This window comes from Leptidea sinapis, chromosome 23 (genome assembly GCF_905404315.1).
Source record: "Leptidea sinapis chromosome 23, ilLepSina1.1, whole genome shotgun sequence".
NCBI classification, from domain to species: domain Eukaryota; kingdom Metazoa; phylum Arthropoda; class Insecta; order Lepidoptera; family Pieridae; genus Leptidea; species Leptidea sinapis.
The window spans coordinates 8,167,889-8,192,101 of record NC_066287.1 but is presented as its reverse complement, the minus strand read 5'-3'; the positions used below and the strand labels follow the sequence as shown (position 1 = coordinate 8,192,101).

General features: G+C 37.7%; 1 protein-coding gene across 4 annotated transcripts in view; it reads right to left on the bottom strand.

The window, feature by feature from the left end:
• The window catches only part of LOC126971279 (protein ECT2), a 62,550-nt gene that overhangs the window by 13,805 nt on the left and 24,532 nt on the right, over positions 1-24,213 (bottom strand). For 2 of the 4 annotated variants that reach the window (XM_050817499.1, XM_050817500.1), the window contains 15 exons: positions 20,316-20,451; positions 18,910-19,122; positions 17,456-17,599; positions 14,323-15,864; positions 13,743-13,874; positions 12,642-12,894; positions 11,902-12,017; positions 11,372-11,499; positions 9,248-9,418; positions 8,203-8,318; positions 6,273-6,433; positions 4,104-4,244; positions 3,456-3,585; positions 2,329-2,483; positions 198-308 (listed from right to left, as the gene is read on the bottom strand). In XM_050817499.1, coding sequence (XP_050673456.1) covers positions 198-308; positions 2,329-2,483; positions 3,456-3,585; positions 4,104-4,244; positions 6,273-6,433; positions 8,203-8,318; positions 9,248-9,418; positions 11,372-11,499; positions 11,902-12,017; positions 12,642-12,894; positions 13,743-13,874; positions 14,323-15,864; positions 17,456-17,599; positions 18,910-19,122; positions 20,316-20,451 — 3,649 coding nt within the window. The remainder of the gene's footprint in view (positions 1-197; positions 309-2,328; positions 2,484-3,455; positions 3,586-4,103; positions 4,245-6,272; positions 6,434-8,202; positions 8,319-9,247; positions 9,419-11,371; positions 11,500-11,901; positions 12,018-12,641; positions 12,895-13,742; positions 13,875-14,322; positions 15,865-17,455; positions 17,600-18,909; positions 19,123-20,315; positions 20,452-24,213) is intronic. The other 2 variants (XM_050817501.1, XM_050817502.1) reach the window with 1 other exon arrangement.

Sequence of the window (24,213 nt, the reverse complement as noted above, 5' to 3'; positions counted from 1 at the left end):
TAAAACTGGTCAGTTGAACGACTGGACCTTGCGCTGCTAAGAGATCGAAAGATATGGTATTCTACCGACGCAACATAATACTTTGGGTCATATATCCGACTAGGTACCATAATATAAAATAGACAGGATTTCTCTTTTCGCCCACAGTTTAGCCCAATTTAAAAAATAGCTAATGTAAAAGTGTTAAATTGTGTTACCTTTATCCTAGTACGCGCAGCGAATTTGGATACTTTAGACAGAGTACTGAGCGCTAGGTCACTCGTGTCGATGTCCAGCTGATGTGACTCGAGACAGGCAAGGAACTTATCCTGTAATCATAACAAAGGTATATTTTATAAAAAAAAAAACTGGCCAGCACAGTTAACATTAAAAAGATAGATCGAAGCATGTATTTACCGCGAGACAATCGCTTTTACTATAATACCAGGTAAAAGAGATAAGAGATGCAACTGCGCAAAACCGCCCAGAAGTATTCGAGAGTATTAATAATATAAATCAATTATGTGAAATTTTTTTGCTCCAAAGTTTAAGCACAATATCGAACAAGTCTACAAAACTAATATTTAGCTATCCGTTATCCGTTTATGTTATCCGTTATTTAGTAGAAAAACAACAAAAAGCGTTGCATAAAGGTCCGCTTGGTATTTCTATTATTATTATATGTATAAACAACACAGTCAAAACGTGACATCAATAAACCAGACCAGTCAGCAAACAATATAATAAGTACCTGTACAGAATAACCTAGTACTGGGGTAAAAGTAGTTACCACGCGGTAAGGCCCCGCGGAAACAGATGAATGTAGGGCCTTAATGCATTTACTAATGCGAGCCACGCGTTCAAAGGTATAAGCATGAATCATTACGTACAGATACTGTTTTAACTGTGAAAACTTCGAATAAAATGTAAGTTGACAGTTAACCTCTATCTTGAGCAATGCACGCGCATTAACACACTAGGACGTAGCTTGTCACGCACACTAAAGTAATAAAACTGGCCCGTTTTCATCGGTTGTCTAGCAGCAAGAGGCTCTATCTAGACATATAAATTATCTTAGGGTAAAAAATGTAGTTTTATAGATACTATAGAAAGATACAGGCGTAAATATTCTATTCATTTTAAAACACATTCAAACGAACGTAAATATAAAATACATATCTGAAATCACATAACTATGTTTCACTTTATTTATTGCCTGAAGATTTAATCAAATCAAAATCACTTTATTCATGTAGGTCAAGGAAATGACGCTTAGGAATGTCAAGTTTTCTTTTCTTTTTATATCTACCGCCACTTTGGAAAGGGTTGACCTTTAATGAGAAGAAGTAGCAAGAAACTCATTGCCACTCATTTAAATCAACATTTACCGCTTCACCTTTTTACAAATCACTTCAGTTACAATATATGTGTAAAGTGACGCAACAAAAATACTCAAACGTCAAATTACTCAATGCCTTACACGAGTAAATAAAAAAAAGTTAATGTATATTAAAACTAATAATTATTGAGTACAGTAGAATGTAGATGCATCAATCCACACACACTGTAAATAAATAAAGTTATTTCGCGAGTATTTTAATAGCGATTTTGATACTGTATCATACGACTTGCGCAAATAGTTTGACCCACATACATTAAAGTACCGCGATAAATCGGAGAAGTCCATTACCGTACGGAATGCTAGTGCAAAATAATGATTATGTATGAATGGCAACGTGCCAAGCCAATTTGTGGGAGTCTCCTTTGACCAGAATGCCGGCTAGATTATGGGTACCACAATGACGCCTTTTGCTGCCGTGAAGCAGTAACGTATAAGAATTATTGTGTTTCCGTCTGAAGGGCGCCGTAGACAGAAAGACTGGGCAAATAATAATAATAATATTGACACACTTTTACACAAATTATCTTGCCCCAAACTAGGCATAGCCTGTTCTATGCGTACAAGACAATGATATATTTAATACAATATACTTACTAAAACCAACATAAATACATATAAACAAACATTCATGACTCGGAAAAAAAACATTCATATTCATCATATGTTTGCAACTACCGGAACTACCGGGATTCCAACCCTCAATTCGGACCTCTAGCTGAGTAGGCAGGGTCACTAACCACTGGGTTATAGGGGTCGTCTTGAGACTTAACATGTTATGTCTCAAGGTAACGAGCGCAATTATTGTAGTGGCATTCAGAGTTTTTTTGGGTTTTCCAAGAATCCTGAGTGGCACTGCACTGTAATGGGTAGGACGTATCAATTACCTTATTGTTATATAAAATATCGTCCCCTATTGTTATATAAAAAGGTATCGTAGGGCGACTCACCGCGTCCGCCTTGCAGACCGTGTTGGCCATCTGTCGACACAGCTGCCGCAGGAAGTGGCCCTTGTCCACCGCCTCGTCCGTGATCATGAACGAGTACAGTTTCTCCTTCAACTCCTGGTTACTCCGGCACATCAGCGCGAACACGTTGTGGCAGTCTGTGTGCGACAAAAATATTGTTTTAATTTAAAATTTTAATATAAGCAAATTGTCGATTTGTAAGCATTTTGCATATTCTTCAATTAATCTCAGGTATAACTTTATACCAAGTTTATTTGTAAGGCCGACAATGCTAAATTTTGAAGCAGCTATAAAATTTTCTTTTTTACACAAGGTATGTATTTTTTTAATGTAACGAGAGTATTTTTTGAGCATATAACTCTGGAATAAGTAATCGGGTAGATATTTGTTGGATTACTGCAAAAATCCTCATTAAATCCATTATAGAGCGTTATGTAAGTATCGGCAAAATTTGTTTTTGTGCTGGCAAGCATTATATTATTGATTATTTTTTAGATGACGTCTTAACTTTAACTATTAACCATAACCATCCAATCTTCGCCGGTTAAAGGTATTGTTATTTTTAAATAGCTAAATAGCGACCTGTCAAAAGTTCCAAATAAATATTCAATATTAAACTTTTAACTTTAACTTACTGGGTACTATTAACGTAAATTTGACTTAAGCCTTAACTATAACAGCTAATATAATGCAAGTCTTGTTGCTCAGGTGTCACGTGTGCTCGGCAATTGCGTTTAGGAACGTGCAAGATTGTTAGGTATTGGTTGTTTTCTAGGCAGCCGTACCACAAAAAGGAAAAAGCGAAACCCTTATATGATTACTTAGCTATCCTTCCGTCAGTCTGTCAAGACATTTTATCATGGGGTTGCGTGAAGATATCGAGTTGAAATTAAAACGATATACTCAAGTCTACATTCTCTTGAAGCTGAGAAAAAAATCAAACTTTTATGTTAACGAAATATAAGATGCCGTTAATGCCATAAAAAGTGACGTATATTTCGATACTTTGAAGGGAATCAATATTTATAGGTTCCTTTAGAATTATTTTTGGTAATTCTTTAATAAATGTGTAACACTCGCAAAGTCAAAGTACAATAAATTATTGTTACCGTCCGCCTCCCGAATATCCACCACCCGCTTGACGGTGCTGAGAGGCATCAAGGATATGTGCCGGTATGGTTTACTGGACCCTATCCTCATGGTGCCAGTGCCGTTCGTGGGACTCTTACTGTTGAACGCCTGTGATGACACACAATATTAATAACAATTATAATATCTAATACAATATTTTTGGCTTCTACCACTGACCTGTATAAATACCACTGGACAGGCTGTTCTATATGTTTGACAGCAAATTTTTTGTGCCTATTTGAAGCGCCAACTGCGAGCGTCCAGAGAACTAATTTTGACGTAGAATACAAATGGCTACGAGTGTAACGCAAAATACTCGGAAATATTTTTGCATTTTGAATTAATTTCGGCTGTTTTCCGTGTTATTTATACTTGAGGAATGAACGTATACATTAACGTATAAAGTATACATTTTTTTGTAAATAGTTTTCCTATCGATGATTGTTTAGATGAGGTTGTCATCACTGTAGTACCGCAGACTCTCGCTATATGGCCAACAGCGCCAAAATGGCGAATATCAAACAGGCATAAAAGCACTTTGACAGCCACCAGTCCAGTGGTAAATAGTAGAGATCAATGATTATTTCTACATATTTAATTATCGTTTATCCCTGAATGATGCCCACCTTAGATCTTTTCTTGCACACCTCCATGGTGTCGGTGAAAAGAAATAGCACCAGGTGGTCGCCTCTGCCGGAAAGTTCTTTGGATAGTTCAACCACCTCACACCGGGAGACGAACGAGCGATGCGAAGATACCAGGTGCGCCTGTCACATATAACGCACATAGGTTATAGATCAGATAGAATATATGTATAATACAATAACTTTTAAGGTACAATAAATACACTCAGCGGCACAATTAACCGCCCACCCTTTTAAAGTGGCAAATTTTTATGTTATCGCAGTTGTAAGTTATTGGGCATAAATAAGTCAAGCGTGAAAGAAATGTAGTGACAAAAAAATTACATACTACCCACTTAACTTTGTTTTTTTTACGCATAAGTTGTGAATAGGATAAATATCGAACTTCGTCTCATTATCGTTATCGTTGCCATACTGCTTACATTGCTTCAGTGGCATTAAAAGTAAACAATTTGAGTTTGTTTTGGTTTCGTAACTTAAAGCTAGTGTTTGGACATCACAAACATGCCATTTGATGCTAATTCAGTGGCGAGAGCCGTCGCTCTTATCGACGAACGGTTTAGTCAGCGTTACGTGGCGGGAAACTGGCTCTTATGAGCGAAGACCAGGACAGGGCCGAAAAAGATGCACCTCCGCACGTGAGGACCGATTTCTTGTGACCAATGTTCTAAGAAATCGGTTCACTACAGCTGTTGAGGCACGAAACCAACTTCGTGAGGTTCATAATGTACAAGTGAGTGAAAGAACAGTGAGAAGAAGACTAGGAGAGAATGCCCTTGGAGCTTTTCGACCATCTCGAGTGCCACAATTGCTCGTAGGCCACCGGAGAGAAAGACTTCGTTTGTCCCGAGAGCACGCCGAATGGAATATGGAACAATGGAAGAATGTTATGTTTACTGACGAGACAAGAATATGCTTGCACGGTCCTGACGGTCGCCAGCGTGTATACAGACGCAAGAATGAAAGGTTTGCACCATGTACTGTTGTGGAAACAGTAGGTTACCAAGGTGGCTCTATCATGATATGGGGCGGCATTACTTACGAAGCACGCACCGACTTGGTTATCTTCGAAAGAGGTGGAATAAATGCTCAGAGGTATGTAACAGAAGTGTTGGAACCTCATGTAATGCCATTTATTGGCGAAGATTTTTTATTAATGCAGGACAACGCTCGCCCCCACGTTGCTAGAGTTGTTACCGCGTACCTGGATACCGTCCGCATTGTAGAACATAGCCACATGAATTTCATGCTAGCAAATATTTTTTTACCATGCAATGAGTAGCCATACATAAATTACGTCACACGTTAAGGGGGAGGGAGGGGGGTCAACGGTTTCGCGAAAGCTGACGACCGATAGATGTTAAGTTTCAGTAGCTCGATAATTATCTATCTACGGCGCACTTCAAACCGAAACACAAATTGTGCTTGGACACAACTGTCACAATAGAACAGAAGCGTAACTCAGGGGTGTCCTTGAAAGTTATACCTACGTGTGGGCGGAACGCTAGGGTCGGTAGGTACATACAAAAAGTAAAATTATGTCAGGTAATTTAACTCGAACAGCGACTAGTCTCGGTGGCGTTCGGCGTGGCACTCAATAGTTTTGTCTTCCCAAGATTGCTTAGCGGCCGTGTAAATCATGTGTATGTCTGTGTGCGTCGATTCGGGCGCTCTAGTATGAAGTTAAAGTACTGTTTTATTACTGTATGGTACTACAGCTTAGCAGTAAAAAAGCGCCACTGTGGTACCCACCTAACCGGAATGCTATGCAAATGAGACTATCGCTATAACTATAGAACCAGTAGGAGGCTCCTTTGCACAGGATGCCGACTAGATTATGGGTACCACAATGGTGCAATTAGGTTTCAGTCAGCAGAGCGCCGTAGCTGGTGAAACTATTGGGCAAATGAGACTTAAAATCTTATGTCTGAAGGTGACAAATGCAATTGTAGTGCCACTCAAAAGTTTTAGATTTTCCAAGAATCCTGAGTGGCACTGTATTGTAATGGGCAGGGCATATCAATTACCTTCAGCTGAAAGTCCTGCTCGTCTCATCCCTAATTGTCATAAAATAAAGGTAATAAATAATTTTAAAGTATAGAATAAAGGTATTTGTATAGTGAAGTGAGTGAAGTGTTAGTGGCACCGTACCGGACACTGGTCGATGTCGTTGTATATGTCGAACATCTGCAGCTGGCCCTCGGTCTTCCGCTTGTCCTCGTTGATGTGGGACATCACCTCACGCAACCCGGCCAGAGCCGACACCAGCGCGCCGTGGTCCGGGTTGCTCTTGTGCGTGTGCTTCAGTATATCTACAAACAGATTTGGTTGCTCGGTTAAAAGTTTAACTTCCTTAGAATTAAGATGTGAATATAAGGATAAAATCTTTTTAAATAAATTGGTTAATGGGATGATCGATAGTCCTTATTTATTGAATAAAATCAAATATAGGGTACCAAAACCTTTAAAGTGAAATTGTTGACAGCAGTACACATAACTACTGCAGAAATAAATTTATCCAAAGGTCATGTGATACGTATAACAGTAAATACCAACATATTGACATATGTCTAAGTCGTTTCCTAATAGCAGCTGCAACCCTTACCTATAACTTTATTGTTATATGCGAGCCGAATTGAACCTGATCCAGAAATTTATCTAGTAATTATGGAACTTTTGCTATTGTTTGCTTATTGGAACTATCCAAATTAAGGCTAGAACTATGTAAAATGTATAGCTGTTTGTTTTCAAAATAAATAAAAAATTAAAATTAAATAAATCAAAGAGGAGAACTAATAGGTAAACTTAAGGTAGCTTCCGCTCATGTTCTCATGGAACACCAATTTAATTGGATGATGCATCTATTTGAATATTTGCCGTCAGTAGACAGTAGAAGAAATAATCAGATTTGTTGTGCTTATAAAGATTAAAACAAACTGAAATATTGCCCTAATATTCAATTATAATCAGCGAAAAATAGCTATGGAGCAAAAGAGAAAGAGTTAAACTAGTTTTTATCGTTTCTTACTTTATTCTATAATTGCGTATTATACTCAAATCAAAATAATGATTTTGAAGTGAAACTTCTTTAGAATCGTTGTAATTTCAAACCGGATGCAACGGAAAAAACGACAGGTAAGAGACACAAATACAAAAATGTGTAGGATGAAGCCGGCAAAGAATGAGACAGAAATATGCATATTGTTGAAGTGAAAACTTCTTTATCATCGTTGTGATTTGCAAGTCGATGAAACGAAAAAGCGACACTAAAAAGAACAGTCACATCAATTTCAATATTCAACATAGGAGATAATGAGATATGAAGCATAATACAATGTTTTGGTACCAGGCGAGCATAGTTAAAGAAGAGATTGTCTTAAGTATGGCGCTAGTATACCTTAATATATTCTGACTCCAAGCGCACGACATATTACTACATAGACACCAGGAGAACATATTATTATATATATTAGTGGTGGTGGGAATGTCTTTCATAGCGGTTGAATTCATGTGTCATCCTAGCAATACGTACCAGGAATTCATATGCAGTTTAGAGGTTCATGCACCATGCAGGTTTCACTTCTGACATGTGTACTTTGTACGCACGCAATGTTTTTTTTAAATTCATTTTTGAAACTAGATTAAATAACAAATAATAAATTTTTGACTAGAAAGAGATAGCCACAATAAATGTGACGTCACATCTTATTTGTGCCATAGTAGCTCTATACAATTTTATTTGTTTTGTGTGATAGGTATAGAAAACGCTTAACTTTGAATTTCATTGTTTGATTTTATTTTCAGTGTACACCCCTACACCCTTATATTTATATCAGTTTCTAATGAAGTAATAAAAAAATGTCAAATACCCAATTGTGAGTATATGTATTCAAATATATATTTATGGGTTTGTGATGTTTGAGGACATCGGTTATTATATATATCTATCCCTTCAGTCTAGGGAAAAGAGTATGGAAAAATTTGCAGAATGTTCTGAGACTGATGTTCTTTGATGACAACATTAGAATACTAACTAGTGTATCATTGTTTGATAGCATAAGGACACGTAATGTTCACTCACCGTCTAATAATAAGCTAACACTGGGCAGCCTCTGCACTGGCCTTATTAAAAGTTCCTGCAAACTCTGTCGCCCGCACTCTGGTTTCGTTTGACAAATCTTTAGGAATGCATGAAATCTGCAACAAACATGTACAAATGGATATTTTATAACATTAAGACCAATTAACATTTTTAGTAAGATTTATGGTAAGAATTTTGGCTATATTATGTATCTTCAATTATTTATATGACATATGACATGCTTCAATAAACACCAAACGATTATGATGAATGATGGCTAGTTTTTTCGTTTTTTCAACTCTAATAAATGTTCCTAATAATAAGATAGATCTTAATATTTCCATGCAATTACCAAAGAAGCAGATAAAACTAAAAAGAGTGAATTTACATATAAATTCAAGTCGCCGAATTATCAATATACTTAATGGAATGGTAATAATAATAATTAATTATATATTTATAATGTTTGTCATAAAAATGATGTGTCTGTTGGGCAAATCGGTCGCGGGAGACCTTGTAGGACATTCATCGACCAAATTGGGAACGTTTTGAAAAAGGAAAGGTCCGAAGCACCAGGAACCGGCGAGCATGTATGAAAAGAGTATGTTATGAATTTAGCGAAGCGTGTGAGATTTGTAAGGATAGAAGCAAGTGGCGTTCTGTTGTCTCAAAATACCTTCACTCAAAGCAGCGGATATTATCTATGGCAGTGGACGTGATCTATTCTCAAGAGAATATAATTAAAATCCCGGCACAGTTACGAACACGCTTCCTAGTTAGTAGCCTCAATTTTTTCACAGCTAATTTTTTCAGACATAGGAAGTTGTGGGTAGGAGCGCTAGCGCAACCAGGGGGCACAATAGATCCTAGGATTTATGTGCATCTAAATAATCCCCTACTCATAATAATAATAATACCGGCGTGTGTGTGTGTGTGTGTGTGTGTGTGTGTGTGTGTGTGTGTGTGTGTGTGTGTGATGGTTGTCAAACGCGCCGCAAAAACATTCTTAAATGTTTGCAAAATCAGCGTTTTATGATAAACCAACCTCGGATTATCACGATCACATTGCTGCAACATTTCCTTGGTGTTCTCGAAGAAGTTCACAAAGGGCGGGTAGGCCTTCACCATGTCGGGCGTGTACTTGAGCACAAGTCTGCCGATGCTCACCTCCTCGCTCCAGTGCGCCTGCGTCCACCGCAGCTCCTCCAACATGCGTCTGTTGGACAAAACATGGGTTGTGAATAGCCTGAGCACCATTTACAATATGAATAACGACAAATGAAACTATTTTTATTTGCGGGACAAGGATTAACAATATATATATATATATATATGTACGAGCTTGTACCTCTAAAAATGCAAGTACGCGCTGGACAATCAATCCTCTCGAATCTTAAATAAAAAAATCTTTATATACAGAGAATTACAAAAAAAAAATAATTAGGCTGGACGATGAAACAATAGGCAAAAGTAGAAGTCTCAGCTTCACCTGATATGGGATCATGCATTCATGTTTCCATGCGGCGCTTTTTTTCAGCCATACTCTCCTTCCTAAGGTGTTGAGTAGGAATGGATTATGGCTCCTCGATTACCTACTTAAGCTAATGTAATATTAGAAAAGTGTTGTTATTACCCTTTCAAATGTGTGTATGTGTGTGTGTGTGTGTTTATGTCCGTATACAGAAAAAATCTTCCTATAGTACGGGATTGATCGGCGGCGGTGATCACTTGGCCCTCCTCTTCCATAAAACAAGAAAATCCACCACCGTATCAAGGAACCACCACTGGTTTATTATTAAATGTTCTAGAAACAATACTTAGTCAAGTTCGCGACAAGTCATAAATGAGCTAGCTTTTACGAAAAGGTCATTACAGAAAATTGGGGACTTGCAAATAAACCGATTGAAAATAAACGTTTGTATATTTTGTTTTTTTTTTTTTTTTGTATAAGAGGGGGGCAAACGGCAAGAGGCTCACGTGATTGGAAGTCTTGAGGCAATCGCCAACGGACATCCGCAACACCAGGGGTCAAGAGATGTGTTTCCGGACTTAAAGTTGGGGTTTTTGCAGGTCACTAAGTTGTATCGGTTCGCGAGATTAGCAGCCAGTTATTGATTCCACAAAGTGGCTGTAAGAGGCAAGAAGTTCCTCGCAAAACGCTTTTTCATACCAAATGAAAATATTTTCGGCTGCAGCAATATGTGCATTGATATTGCACGCTTCAATCGAGCGTTTGATTTCGGATTAACGATATTACAACAAAATATTGCGCAAAAGCAACAATTAGATGCACCTAATATTATCAATGTAATATTGCCAAACCCTTTTAAAATAGAGTTTCATGTACCTTACAAATTAATTTGTTATGTATTACAGCTATTGTAAAATACTCTATTGATTGAAAAGAGTTACCGTTGAGTTTCTTGCATGTTCTTCTCAGGAGCTCAACTTAAGGTAGATTCAGTAATTTAAAAGAAAACTTTATAGAGATGATTCAAAAGCGCTTAATTTAAGCCTAATTGAATAAAGTTCATTTGACTTTGACCTATTGTAAGAGTACACCTGTAATTTACCATATGAGTGCAATGAATAATATATATCAATATATTATCTATTGGCGAATGGCGACCACGTACCGGGAGACGCAGTGTTAGTAGGCCCCCCACAAGATGGACCGACAATCTGGTCAAGATCGCCGGAATGCGTTGGATGAGGGCAGCGCAGGTCCAATCGTCGTGGAAATCTTTGGGGGAGGCCTTTGTCCAGCAGTGGACGTCTTCCGGCTGATGATGATTATTTATTGTATGGACAGTATTGCTATCATATCTAATATATAAAATTCTCGTGTCATGGTGTTAGACTTTGAACTCCTCCGTAACGGCTTGACCGATTCTCATGAAACTTTGAGTGCATATTGAGTTGGTCTGAGAATCGGACAACATCTATTTTTCATTCCCCTAAATGTTAAAGGTGGTCCACGCATTTTTTTTAATATTAATGACATTTTTTTTTAATTTGTTTGATTATGAGTCAGCATTAAAAAATACATACAACTTCAAATTTTCACCCACGATTTTTACGATCAACAGTTACTTTTGTATCGCGATTTTAATATCGGCAATACAACGTTTGCTGGGTCAGCTAGTTCTTATATAAATGTGTCACTTACTGGTGTAATTCATAAATAGGCGGAAGGTTTCCAAATATAATTTTCAGTTCTGTGTTATTGAGCAACGCTTGATTCTTGCCGTTATTGCTGTCTTCCTCTGCCATCTCTTCCAAAGGTTGTTTGAACATCTAGAAACATATGACACACATTTTATATTTTATAGAAATTTTGTTTCCACATTAAAAGTAATAAGACAATCAAGACATTCGCCTAATGTTAACCGTCTTCCTTGAGCTTTTTCTCGTCACACGCCTTGCCTTACATGCAGTACCGCTCAGGGTTCTTGATTGAACATTGATGGCACACTTGATTAGCATCGTAATTATGCTCGGCACTTATACATAAGATGGAAAGTCTCATCAGCGTAGTAATTTCATTAGCTACGACACCCCTCCAACCGAAACACAATAATGCTTGTACATTACTGCTTCAAGGCAGAAATAGGAGTCACTATGTAACCGAATTATCCGGCATCCAGTTCAAGAAATTGTCCCACCGGAATATAATTTAATTAACAAATTGACACTTACTGCTACAATAGTCTGCAATATTCCCACATAGTTCGATTCAGTTTGTAGCAACTCCATGAAGACTTGTTGTCTCGGGGACATCAGTTTCCTCACCACATTATCAGGTACTTCAGATTCTGCAATACACATAATATATGTAACTATATTAATTCTTAAGTGATGACTTACGGTACGCAGACGTGGTCGCTAACTATGAGCCTGATGAGAAAGCTCTCGTCAGATCGCTCAGAGGGCAATGGAGAGGGCTACCCTGCGAGATTGAATAAAAAATGGGGAAATCCGTAGGAGAACCAAAGTGGCAGTGGGCAGGGCACATAGTTTGACGGACAGATGGTCGGTGGGGTAGTTCTCAAATGGCGACCGTGTACCAGAAGGCGTAGAGTTAATAGGCTCGTCACAAGTTGGACCGACGATCTGGTCAAGATCGCCGGTAAGGTTTGATGAGGGTAGCACAGGACTTGGTCATGGCGATCGTAGGGGGAGGCCTTTGTACAGCAGTGGATTTCTTCCGGCTGATGATGAGATTAAATTAAGAGATTTTATATTTTTGTTAAGACTAGCCTTACCCGCCGCTGGGTGAATTTTAAAAGGAAATAAATTAAATTTTATTCACCTTATTACAAATACAATAAAAAAATAAGTAGTCATAAACCATCTAGGATAAATTTGGCATCGGATGGTGGTAGTTTCATGTCGATATATATATAGATAGGTAAAATATTGAGGAATTTATAACAAACCTTCTAACAATTGTTTGCCGTCGGGCGAGGGCGTACAGTCCAGCAGGTTGCCAGACAGGCTGAGCAGCACGGCGTCCCCGACGGACGAGCGTCGCTTGTGCAGCGCCGCATCTCCGCCACGCAATTTCCGCTTCCGTATCCGCTGCAGGTGGGCGGGCGTGCTGCTGCCCCCCGCGCCCGCCCCGCACTCGTCGACGGGGGGCGCCGCACCCACCGTGCCCACCGACGACCGCCGTGATACTTCGTCCAGGTACTACACGTCATGTGAATATGTAAATATATAGAACAATGACATTCTATACGTAAATAGACATTGCACGTCGTGTAAAAACAAAGCCAAAATATGGAACATGCCACAAATGACACCATGACTGCAGCTAAATCGATACATTGCCGCATTTACTCCACTTGTTTAAAATATTCTTCGTCAATAGGCGTAGGCGTAGCAATGTAAAACGTATATTTGGTTTAGGTTCGGTTCGGATGGTGACAGTTGACACACAACAAAGGAGAAAAGTGTGCTTACATTGTCTTTAAGCACAATATTGCCGTTCCGCTATCAGACTACGAGTGATATGTCCATGTGTATAGAACGTCATTGATATAGAACAATAAATTTTTGTTTTACCATAATATTTTATGGGATTACGTATATACGCAGACAGGTCACATGATAGTAAGTAATGACCTCCGCCCATGCTCTTCTGCAGACATACCATAGGCCAGCGACACTGAATACTCGGGTGTCACCAGCCTTTTAATTGTGTGTCCGTATTGTTCTCGAAACACAGCGCATCGGTTGTACGTGACGATAAGTTTCTTGAAAACTTGTTGAAGCTTCGAATTCAACGGCAGAAAGCAGATTTAATAGCACCTCCAATTATGTACAAGAAGACGCACGGAGAATTTTTATCTCTTAGCAAATCATTGTTGTGGATATTCCAGTACAATAACGTCGTTGTTAAACATTCATGACAACACGTTCGGAATTTGAACAATATTACCAAATTGGGACAAATAATTGGTATAACAAAACTAGTTTTGACTAGATTTTTAGTGCGTAATATAAGGTAATATTAATTAAAAAGCTCAATCACTCACATCTTTAAACAGGAAATCCCTTTCGTCTTGCGCTTCCTCATTTTGTACGGACGCCCAAAACCATTCAGCCTTGACAACGTGCACACGTTGCGAACAATCGGGTACAACGACCGTATTGTGTTCGTCGACCACCTGAAACATAATCAACAAATAAAATATTCCATAGATCTAAAAAAACTGCAACAATAGACAATACCTACGACTGAATAAAACTTAGATCATTTATACGTCTAGATGGGGCTGTGACAGCTGTGAAAACGTCGAAAACGAGATTGACAGTTAATCTCAATTTAGAGCAATGCGCGCACACTAAGACAAAGTGACATACAAATTGCGAGTGTAAGATGTGGCCTGTGTTCATTAGTGGTCTAGCAGATAGAGACTCTATCTAGACGTAGAAATTATCTAAGTAATAAAATAAACGTTTACCAACAAGGCTCCTACGATGTAACCAACATGCAAAATGTTTACATCGAAGACAATAAAATGCGTGGAAGGGTCCCTATCAGTCTATGTGATACAGAACAGCGAGCTAGTTTAATATTTAGTAAGATATACTGAATTAAATGAGGGTTAGTACCGGCAGCGATAGTCCATGGCATTGTGATATGGCGCGGACGTCACGGATGGGAGGCGTCGTAGCGGGCGCCTTCCGCAGCGCTTCAGGGCCGGACGAGCGCGGGGAAGGACACAAGAAGGGGAGCGGGGCGGGACTGTCTGTGGACGACGCGATATGACCAGCACTCTTCGCTCTTATATCGGAACCAACGCATATAGAGTGCCGCTGATTTCTTAACCAAACCCTATGAGGCGTTTTAAATATAGCAGACTCATCCAACTCGTCGACATCATGATTGATAGTTGGTGTTCTCATATCTGTACTATCGACAGTATCAACTTGTACCGGTGATATATCGAGATGCATGTCGTCTATTTCTCTCTTTGGTGTAGAAACGTGTTTTATGTCCGATGGTAAATGCGACGCGTCCACTTCGACGGTGTTTCTTTCGCGTTTCTCGTATTTCTTTTTCCTTTCGCTGCGAAACGAGGCAGTGAATGACTTTACGCTCCTCCGCAACTTTGATTTAACTGTCTTTGAACTTCGTATCGATGCAAAGGACATGTCAAAGAAACCTGATTGTTTGCTGAGATTCATTGAGCATATAGAAGTGTTGTCATCTTCTCTTATAGGGGAGGATGTCGATGCGATGAACTCCCCCGCGGGATCCGTCGGTTTTACGGTCTCAGGACTAACTGGTTCCACCGTTATTTCACCAGGAACTTTAGTAACGGAATCCTTTTTCGTGCGTTTGAATATTGTTGGACGATTTTTGAATTTAAATGAATCTTTTATTTTTAATCTTTTTATAGACTTCCAAGTAGAATCTTCCGCTTTGTCCGGCGATAAATTTGTTGCATCTACTGGACTCATTTGAAAGGTGGAATCTGTAGAGTTCCGGCTTCGTTTCTTTCCAGAGGATATTGTAGTATTTGACTGTTGCAACTCCTTGCATTCTGTTGTCGCTGGTAACAAAAAACCCGTCTCGTCTTTGAAATCTAAATCGCATAAGCTCTTAGTAAGAGAAGAATTCAGAGAACCTGCCTCAGTTAGACAATCTACAATATTAAATATGTTCATAGATTTGTTTTTAAAAACTTCTCTTTTCTCCTTCGTTCTGCGATCTCTCCCGGTTCCGTGTATATATAAACTATAATCGTTTTCTTTATTTCTACATTTATAATTACGCATCTCGATTTGTTCACTAGAATTATTTTGATTAAATAAACTTAAATCTTCTAATTTCACTACATTATTAATACTGGTTTTATCTTCATGCTTAGCATCGACATTAATACTTTTATTATTTCTAAAACAATCTCTTGCATTCTGCAAACGCCTCTCTCTTTCATTTTCAATATTATCTGTATCTTCATTCGCATTCTTAGTAGGACTAGAGCGTCGACCAGACAAGCGGGCTGACAGTCTGCGGTATAATGAGCTCTTTGGAGTGGTTTGGGATCTGGTTGGAGTAGAACGGAGCTGTTTTGTTGAGCTATTTGGGGTGTTGGTATAGGGTGATAGGATAAGCGAACGACCGAAAGTCTCCCCATTGGCCATAACCTGAAACATGTGTGAAACACACCACGCAATGATGTAATGAAGCCATTCCTTTCCAACATGCACAACTATACATACAAAAGCTACATATTGTGGATATGATCTTTACATCCATGATATATTTAAAAGTAAAAATGAATCACATAATCTCATGAATGTATAGAAATTTAAATGTCCAACGGGAGAAGTGAAAAGCAGATACAAAAATTAAACAAAATGTAGGTGTGAACTGAAGTATGTAAATAAACTGTGCTAATATTATGACTGCACTACGCTAAATATTTATCAATGAAGCCAGATACAATATCTAAACATATACAGCAGATGAAACTAAATTCTTTACTATTTAGTTTGATACAAGCATAAATAGCGATATTGTCATAGACAATGGGTGACTCCGCGTCGCATGGAATGGATTTAATGATAACAAAAGTATGACAAGGAAAAGATGACAAATAATGAATCTAAATTGGAAGCTCTTAGAGGTTTTAAATTAATAGAAATATATATCAAAAAAGGAACTATTGTAAATACAAATGGTGATACAAAGTTTCCAACTGAAGCGTGCAATATGAGCAGGGCTTAAATATGTGCTTCCTAACTAATGTATTGAATCACAATTTTGAACTGATTTTACTTTGACAAATTATAAATATAATGAAATATTTCGCCATCTAATGATTCTAGATCAAGAAAATATGCTTTATTATAACTAGTATAAGGAAATGAAAGGAGACAATTATTGTCCATTCTATGGTAACATAATATAAACACTTAATATTTTAGCTATTATGATAATCTTTTTTTAATAGTCCTTCGATAGTAATCAGCATTATAAAATAAAAATACTTTACTACTCGGTTACATTTTCTGTGGACCTGGTACGGTGTGCAAAACAAGCATCACTAGGATATTATTACTAATAAATAAACAACGATTTATTTCTTCAGTGTTATAGAAGTGTGAAGGTATTGTGTTCTGATGCTGATTATTATTATTATTATGATGATGAAAAAATCAGTGAAAGAAGTCAAGTAAAAAAAAGTATTTATTTTTCTGGCACTACTATTATAACGACACAGAACAACAGAACTATTAACATCAAAAATCTAAACGTAATAATGAAAACTTTAAAAACAAAACTGTGAACTGCAAACCGTACTGACTCAACAGGACGAGCGCGAGGGTTGAAAGGGGAACGGGAGGGGGCATTACGTTTCAGCGAGGTCCACAGATAATGCGGCCGTATAGAAATTATTTTCCAAAAACTAAATAGCTCTGGATTGATTAGGTATTATGAGTACCGCCCACTGGTGTATAATTTAAGTTTTGGTGGGCACATTCACATTTCAGAAGGAGAACCAAAAAAAAATAGAAACTAATTATGAATATATAAATTTTGATAACTATAGTAGGTAAACATTACTGACATAATACTCCTTCATTGCTAATATCAAATGCATTTGATAAATGCTTGTGATAATCTTATATAAATCATGTCAAACCTAGTGACTGCTCTGAAGTTAGCTGCAGGTTGGAATTCGCAGTTTGATAATACCAAAAACTTTTTCTGATTATTTATATAGGTACTCACGACATGGGTACAATCAGGGTCGTCCAATGGGCACGAAGAGCCACCGTTGCTCGCGAGCACCTCGGCCATGTGTTGGGTCTCATCTTCAGGGAAACCCACGAAACAAACCCGCGCCCCCGCAAACACTTTCAATTTGTGCTCCTTCTGTAAGTAAAGTACATACACATCACGATACACACATATTCAATGCACAATTCCATAAAACGATTATTGTGTTGTTACGAAACATTTACGATATTATGAATCAACTTGTTGTACAAATATAATGAAGCTTGGTGCCAAAACGTAAATTTTCTAGTACCATACATTTGTTTATATTTTATGGTTCTATGAACTTATTCACCAGTAACTTGGGATTTATTGGAATTGGTTTAGGAGTGCTTAAGTTTAATAGTTATTTCTCTAATCCATTTTTAAACTATATTAAAGACAACTGGTATGGTCTGTCCAGTCTGCAGGTTTATTTATATATTAACATCTCATGTCTCAAAGTGACGAGCTCGATTGTGATGCCACCCAAAAGTTTGGGTTTAATAAAAAAATCCTGAGCAGCATCGCATTGTAATGGGCAGGGCCGACTACTTAGCTTCAGGAACGTCCTATCCCTTTACGCGGCTCGCGCTAAACATGTATGAATCAACGCTAGTAAGGAAGATGTTCTTCTTACTGAGGCTACGCGCTCGCATGTAGGTATTGTTTTCCATAACAATATCTATAAGAAAAGAGACAAAGATGAAATTGCATATAGTTTATTAAATTATGTGGTAATTATGGCACTATAGCGCTTTTGAACTCTTTGCTTTTTTTTCTTGAAACATTGGCTGTTTAACTCCACCATATTTAACGAAAGGTAGTGAATGCAGACTTACAATAATGGCATCGTCTTTGGCGATATAGTGTGGGTCATCCCGATGGTCCCAGAAAAATAGAAGAGGTTCCAATATAGGTAAGTGACTGGACATACAATTAATGTGAGGAACAAATGGAGCGAAGAAATAATGTATTGGTATCCAAAATACAAAAAGCGGAAGACAGTTCGGAAGATTGTGCAACGAGATAATTTTATCAATAGCGGGAAATACCTAGAGTGGCTTGTGACCGAAGATCATGGAATAATATGGATGGGGCCTTCGCCAGGAAATACTAAACAGAGGAGGATGTCAGTGCCATATTGCTATAGTTACAATTAATGATACTTTATGTAATAGGATATGAGAGCACTTATTGAAAGTCAAAAACCACCACCCATTCGAAATAGACCTCAGCCTGAGAAAAACTCAGCGGTCTTCTTTTTATCCCATATAAATATGGTAACAATGTAAAATCGTACAAAAAACTTATTATTTAATAACCTGCGCGCGGTCGCTCCATTCCGAATAAGTAGTATATCATTATGAATGTCATTTATGAATTTATCGTGTAATTTGCCTGAATAAAAGTGAAGAGAGACTTACAATAATGTCATCGTCGGTGGCCATACAGTGTGGGTCGTCGCGACGGTCCCAGCAGGCGTCGACCCAGGAGCGCGACAGCACGGGCAGGCCGAAGCCCGACGCATATCGGTACTTGTCGCCGGTGGCCGCGGCCGCTATCAGGTGCGTCACCTTGCTCGACATGTCCTTGCGGATCGACCCGCCCATATAGTGGATCAGGGTTATCAGGTACGTCTGCGTAAAAATACGATACAGATTTATTATCCAATCCCTAGCCATACCCTAGAATATGTAATAGTACAAGTACGGAAAGCTCACCCCGCAAAATCAATGAAAGAAATAGGGAATCTTGCGGCCATAAAATAAGGTGCAACTCAGATAGCACAGCACTACATGTTTATTCACCTAGAAGTTACCTCTCTTTCTATCGCGTGACTCTTACATCTTCTGACGACGTTAGGGGTGCCTTCTTTACCTAAAACACTAACTACCTAGTACCTAGGTCATCTTATAAAAAAATAAATAATAGTTTTAAAAAAACTCAAAAGCACGCTTTATATAAAATTCAACTAAAAAATAGAAAATAAATTTTAATAAATTTAAATTGAAAATAGTGTAAAAAAATATATTTCATTACAAACAAAATCGTGGGGTGAGAAGAATTATTATTTTTATTATATCTTAAAAAGCACCCCACGCTTCTTTTTACATAGATTTTTTTTTTTTATAATAATTCTTCTACACCCCACGCTTTTGTTTATAATGAAATATATTTTTTTACACTATTTTATTTTTTTGAATAATGGAATAATCTTGTCAAATTTGTGTAATGTCATCGGTCCTCGATAAATTTACAAATATTGAACGAAATTTAGCCGTTTAAAGTGGGTCAAAATCGCGCCCAAAGAAGTCGGTTACAAACATACAGGTGAAGCTAAAGCGTGTAAAAACAGCTCAGTTTTTTCTATAATATAAATAGGTATGTAGGTAATCATTATTTTACAACAATATTATTTCGTTGTCAAACCTATATTAATTGCAGATTGTAATGCGACGCATGTCCGTTTGCTTTTTTCTAAATGCAAGATAAAACGCACTAAGTTTTACCAGTGGTCCATTGCACAGGTAGCCGGCTAGATTGTGGGTACCACAACGGCGCCTATTTATTCCGTGAAGCAGTAATGTGTAAGCATTATTGTGTTTCGGTCTGAAGGGCGCCGTAGCTAGTGAAATTACTGGGCAAATGACTCTTAACATCTTATGTCTCAAGGAGACGAGCGCAATTGTAGTGCCGCTCAGAATTTTTGGGTTTTTCAAAAAATCCTGAGCGGCACTGCATTGTAATGGTTAGTTCGTATCAATTACCATCAGCTGAACGTCTTGCTCGTCTCGTGCCTTATTTTCATAAAATAAAAGTGTCTACTAACAAGTTCATCTTTCTTCCGGAAGCCCGAGAAGCATATGACCGCCCCCCGCATCGCCAGCGTGTAGAGCGGTCGCGTGTTGGCCGGCGGAGGTTCATCTCGTTCAGCCAACTGCAGCACCGCCGTCGGGCCGAGCACCCTGAAACAACCAATACTGTTATTCAAATCAAATCAAATCAAAATCACTTTATTTATGTAGGTCAAGGAAAAGAGACACATGAATGTCAGTAGTTTTCTTTACTTTTTATATTTACCGGAAAGGGTTGAGCTTTAATGAGAAGAAGGGGCAATTAACTCTTTTGCCACTCTTTTAAATCAACATCAGCTTCATCTTTTTACTAATCATTTCAGTTACAATATTATATGTAAATTGGTGATGCAACAGAAATACTCAAACGTCAAATACTCGACGACTTACGACAAAGTTAAAAAAGAATTAATGTTAATAAGTATACAATACCAAGAATCGCCTCCCTCGACCACACTTTAGTGAAAGGAACGACCCGTCCCACGTCGCCGTGAGCATTAAATATATTAGAGGGCGAAACATAGCACGAGCTATAAATTATAATGCCTGAGGTGTTGACATTTACGAACAAATCTACGATTGGTCTTTTTGTTCGTCGCTTCGCTAACATTAAATCTAATCTATAAGACACGTATAAAATTCTGGGACTTTTTATTACCTTATTATCATAAAATCACTAACCTATTCAATTTTAACATGAACCTACCTACTTGATAACAGTAAACAATGATAATAAATATATTTGATATAAGTCATTTTCGACTTATCTAGTTGAAAATAATTTGATAATATGCACATTGAAACAATTATCTGCCGGCAAGCTTCCTCTGCCCCCACCACACCGCGTCTTCCCACTTGTGTCGCCTATGTATCGCTAAGATGTTCTACTAACTTCGCTCAAACTCTATCTACGCTATCCTTTGAACCACCTTTCACAATGTACGTACGTTTGTACGTTTCGGCCTTAATTTGTGAATTTTCCCAGTACGTAAGAACTCAATTTTATCGGCGGCGGTGGTTATGGACGATGTAATTTGCGGGACAAATCAACAAACATCATGTAAGCACATGACACACACACCCGCAGTGACGCCTCTTTAATACGAAATATACATTACTGCTTCGCGGCAGAAATAGACTTTTTCCAAAAACTCAATAAATTATGTACTCATCGTGGCTATATATAAGTAGAGTAGTAGAAAAAAATAAATAAATAAAGAGTGATTGTATAACGAGACAACATGGATGTGATTGGTCCGTTTCCGGCCGCGACGCGGTCGCAGCGAGCGAACCGGAAGGGCGACACGAGAAGCAGATCCACAAATATAAATAGACATCCATCTAACCAAAACATTTACATACGTCCCAAGCTGATTTGAACACGATTTCAGTGTTAAAAATAGTCAACACAACGCACGGATATTACACAAAAGCTTGTTTTAAAATTTTTACAAATGACTTGCGACGACAGTATCGAACAAAGCGCGATATTATTTCCATTGTAGTAAAATGAATACTGGCTTCGGGAACATGAGAACAATAATTACAGAATTTATATAACGTTTGACTGATAATATTGGAAACAATATTATATTTGACCTCAATCTTTTGAATTGCTGAGAAATGACTTTTGTCCCATTTATGCGTTTTTATATTAGACGGGGCAAGCAGGAAGGGCAGATAACCTAATGTATGGCACTGACTTAAAACCTATCAATAGGTAGCACATATAAATAATAGTATTTTATTAATCTTAAAGGTAAACATTTGCATAAGAGGTGTATTTAATTAAATTCTTAGTTATTTGATACTTCGGTTTTTTTAAACGTAGTTTTTTTTATTTATAACTTGCTAATTATAATGAAAACCATGGAAAGAAAAAAGTAACTTCTCCGATCACAGATTTTGGTCAAATAGTTTAAATGTTGCTCCAGGCCACGCTGAAAGTTTAATGAAAATCTATCCAGTGGTTCCAAATATTAGCGTGTACAAAAAAGAGACAAACAGACGGACAACTATTTAAAATTTGTATTTTTGTGTTCCTTGGTTACCTATACAGACACGTCGACTCCACAGTTTTATTATCTTTATATACATACTAGCTTTTACTGGCGACTTTGTCTACGTGGAATAGTTACTTTGGGCAGCATTTTCATTATACAAATGATTTGAGTTTTCTTTAGTGTTAATTCCGCCAACATTTGTCTTTAAATTATTATTATTTATTTATCTGGCACTCGTGCCAGATTTTGGCGAGATAACACGTCCTGAGGATGCCTCGTGTAGTGGCGAAACACGTGTCGAATTGTTTAAAGACAAATATTGACGGAATTAACACTAAAGAAAACTCAAATCATTTGTATAATTATGGATTTGCGCAAGGTAACGCCTACATCAGGGGTGCTCAAACGGTCGATCGGGATCGACAGGTCGATCGCGAGTGTTTTTTGAGTCGAATTCGAGAAAAAAATACGGTATAATAAACTAAAATAGGTAATTACGTACCATCTTATGAAAAGTATGCTCAGGACATGCAGTGTCACGCACACTTGAAGCCTCTCAAAGCCGATCGATCGTAGTCTACAAATTTTGACGTAGATGCCAACATCAACAAATTTAGCATTTTCATTTTTTAGGATACTTTGCAAATAATACACATACAAACTGCTGTTTCCGCTGTCGGTGGTGCTCTTCTGTGATACAGCACATATCCTTGCCATTGTGGACAGTCTCTAATAGTATTTACCTACGAACTTTAGTATTCTAATTCATCCCCATGTACATCAAAGTTTTAAAAATTCTCGAACAAATGTTTATAAATTACTACTTATCAAGTGCCTAAACACAGAGTTTTATGGTGTCATCTTCGATAGTGACGAACCATTTACTTTTTCGCAATAAAAAGTATATACCTACCTATGCCCTTTTCCAAGCTCTAGTCTGTCTCTGTACTAAATTTCACCAAAATCGGTTCAGTGGCTTAGGCGTGAAAGTGTAACAAACAAACTTACATTCACATATTTTATAATATTAGTAGGGATATAGCTTTTTCACGCCGTCATTCGTTTGTAGTGTGATGTGGTCGCACGTTTTTAATTTTGGGTTACTTGTAAGTAGGGTGCAAGTTTTTTTTAAATTTCCTCATTATTTATAGCAAGTAATTGTTTGACTAGTAGCAAAAGAGCTGATGTTATAGACATACCAAAAAAGTATCCAAGATATTATACATCTTTGAAAAATCATTAAAATGATTTATTCCACGTGATATTCTACGTTTTTAGAAAGAACAATTTAGTAAAAAGATGGCTGTGACAATTAATTATTAAATAATGAATACGGCTGTATGGGCTTGAACCCTTTGCCTGTCCTAATAATGGACGAAAAAATAACGAATGACGCAGTCACGTCAGAAAATTTTAGGAACCAACTTCAACCTGATACTTTTGTGTTAAGTGATGCGCGCGCATCTTAACATTTCACTCTCATCATTTTTTCATAACGCGCCTAAAGAAGTATAACTTCAAAAAGAAACCCGCGCCCGTCCTTCTCGCGTCTGAGGCATACATTTTCGAATGGGTGGTAGTTTTTGACGTGCAATAATTGACTTTAAAGCTATTTAGAGTAAAAATCATTAAATTTAAATTATTTGATGCAGTCACAGAGGAATAGGAGAGGAACATCAAATATAAGTTTTAAGTGACCAGATCGCTGCGAAAACTGATAAGCGATGGGTATAGAACGTAGGGTAGGAAGATGAAGCACAGGACACCAAGATGGACTGATGACCGGATAAAGTTGGCGGGTAATCGTTGGATTAGACCGCCTAGGATCAGTCGTAGTAAAAGTTTTTGGGAGAGGTCTATGTTTAGAAGA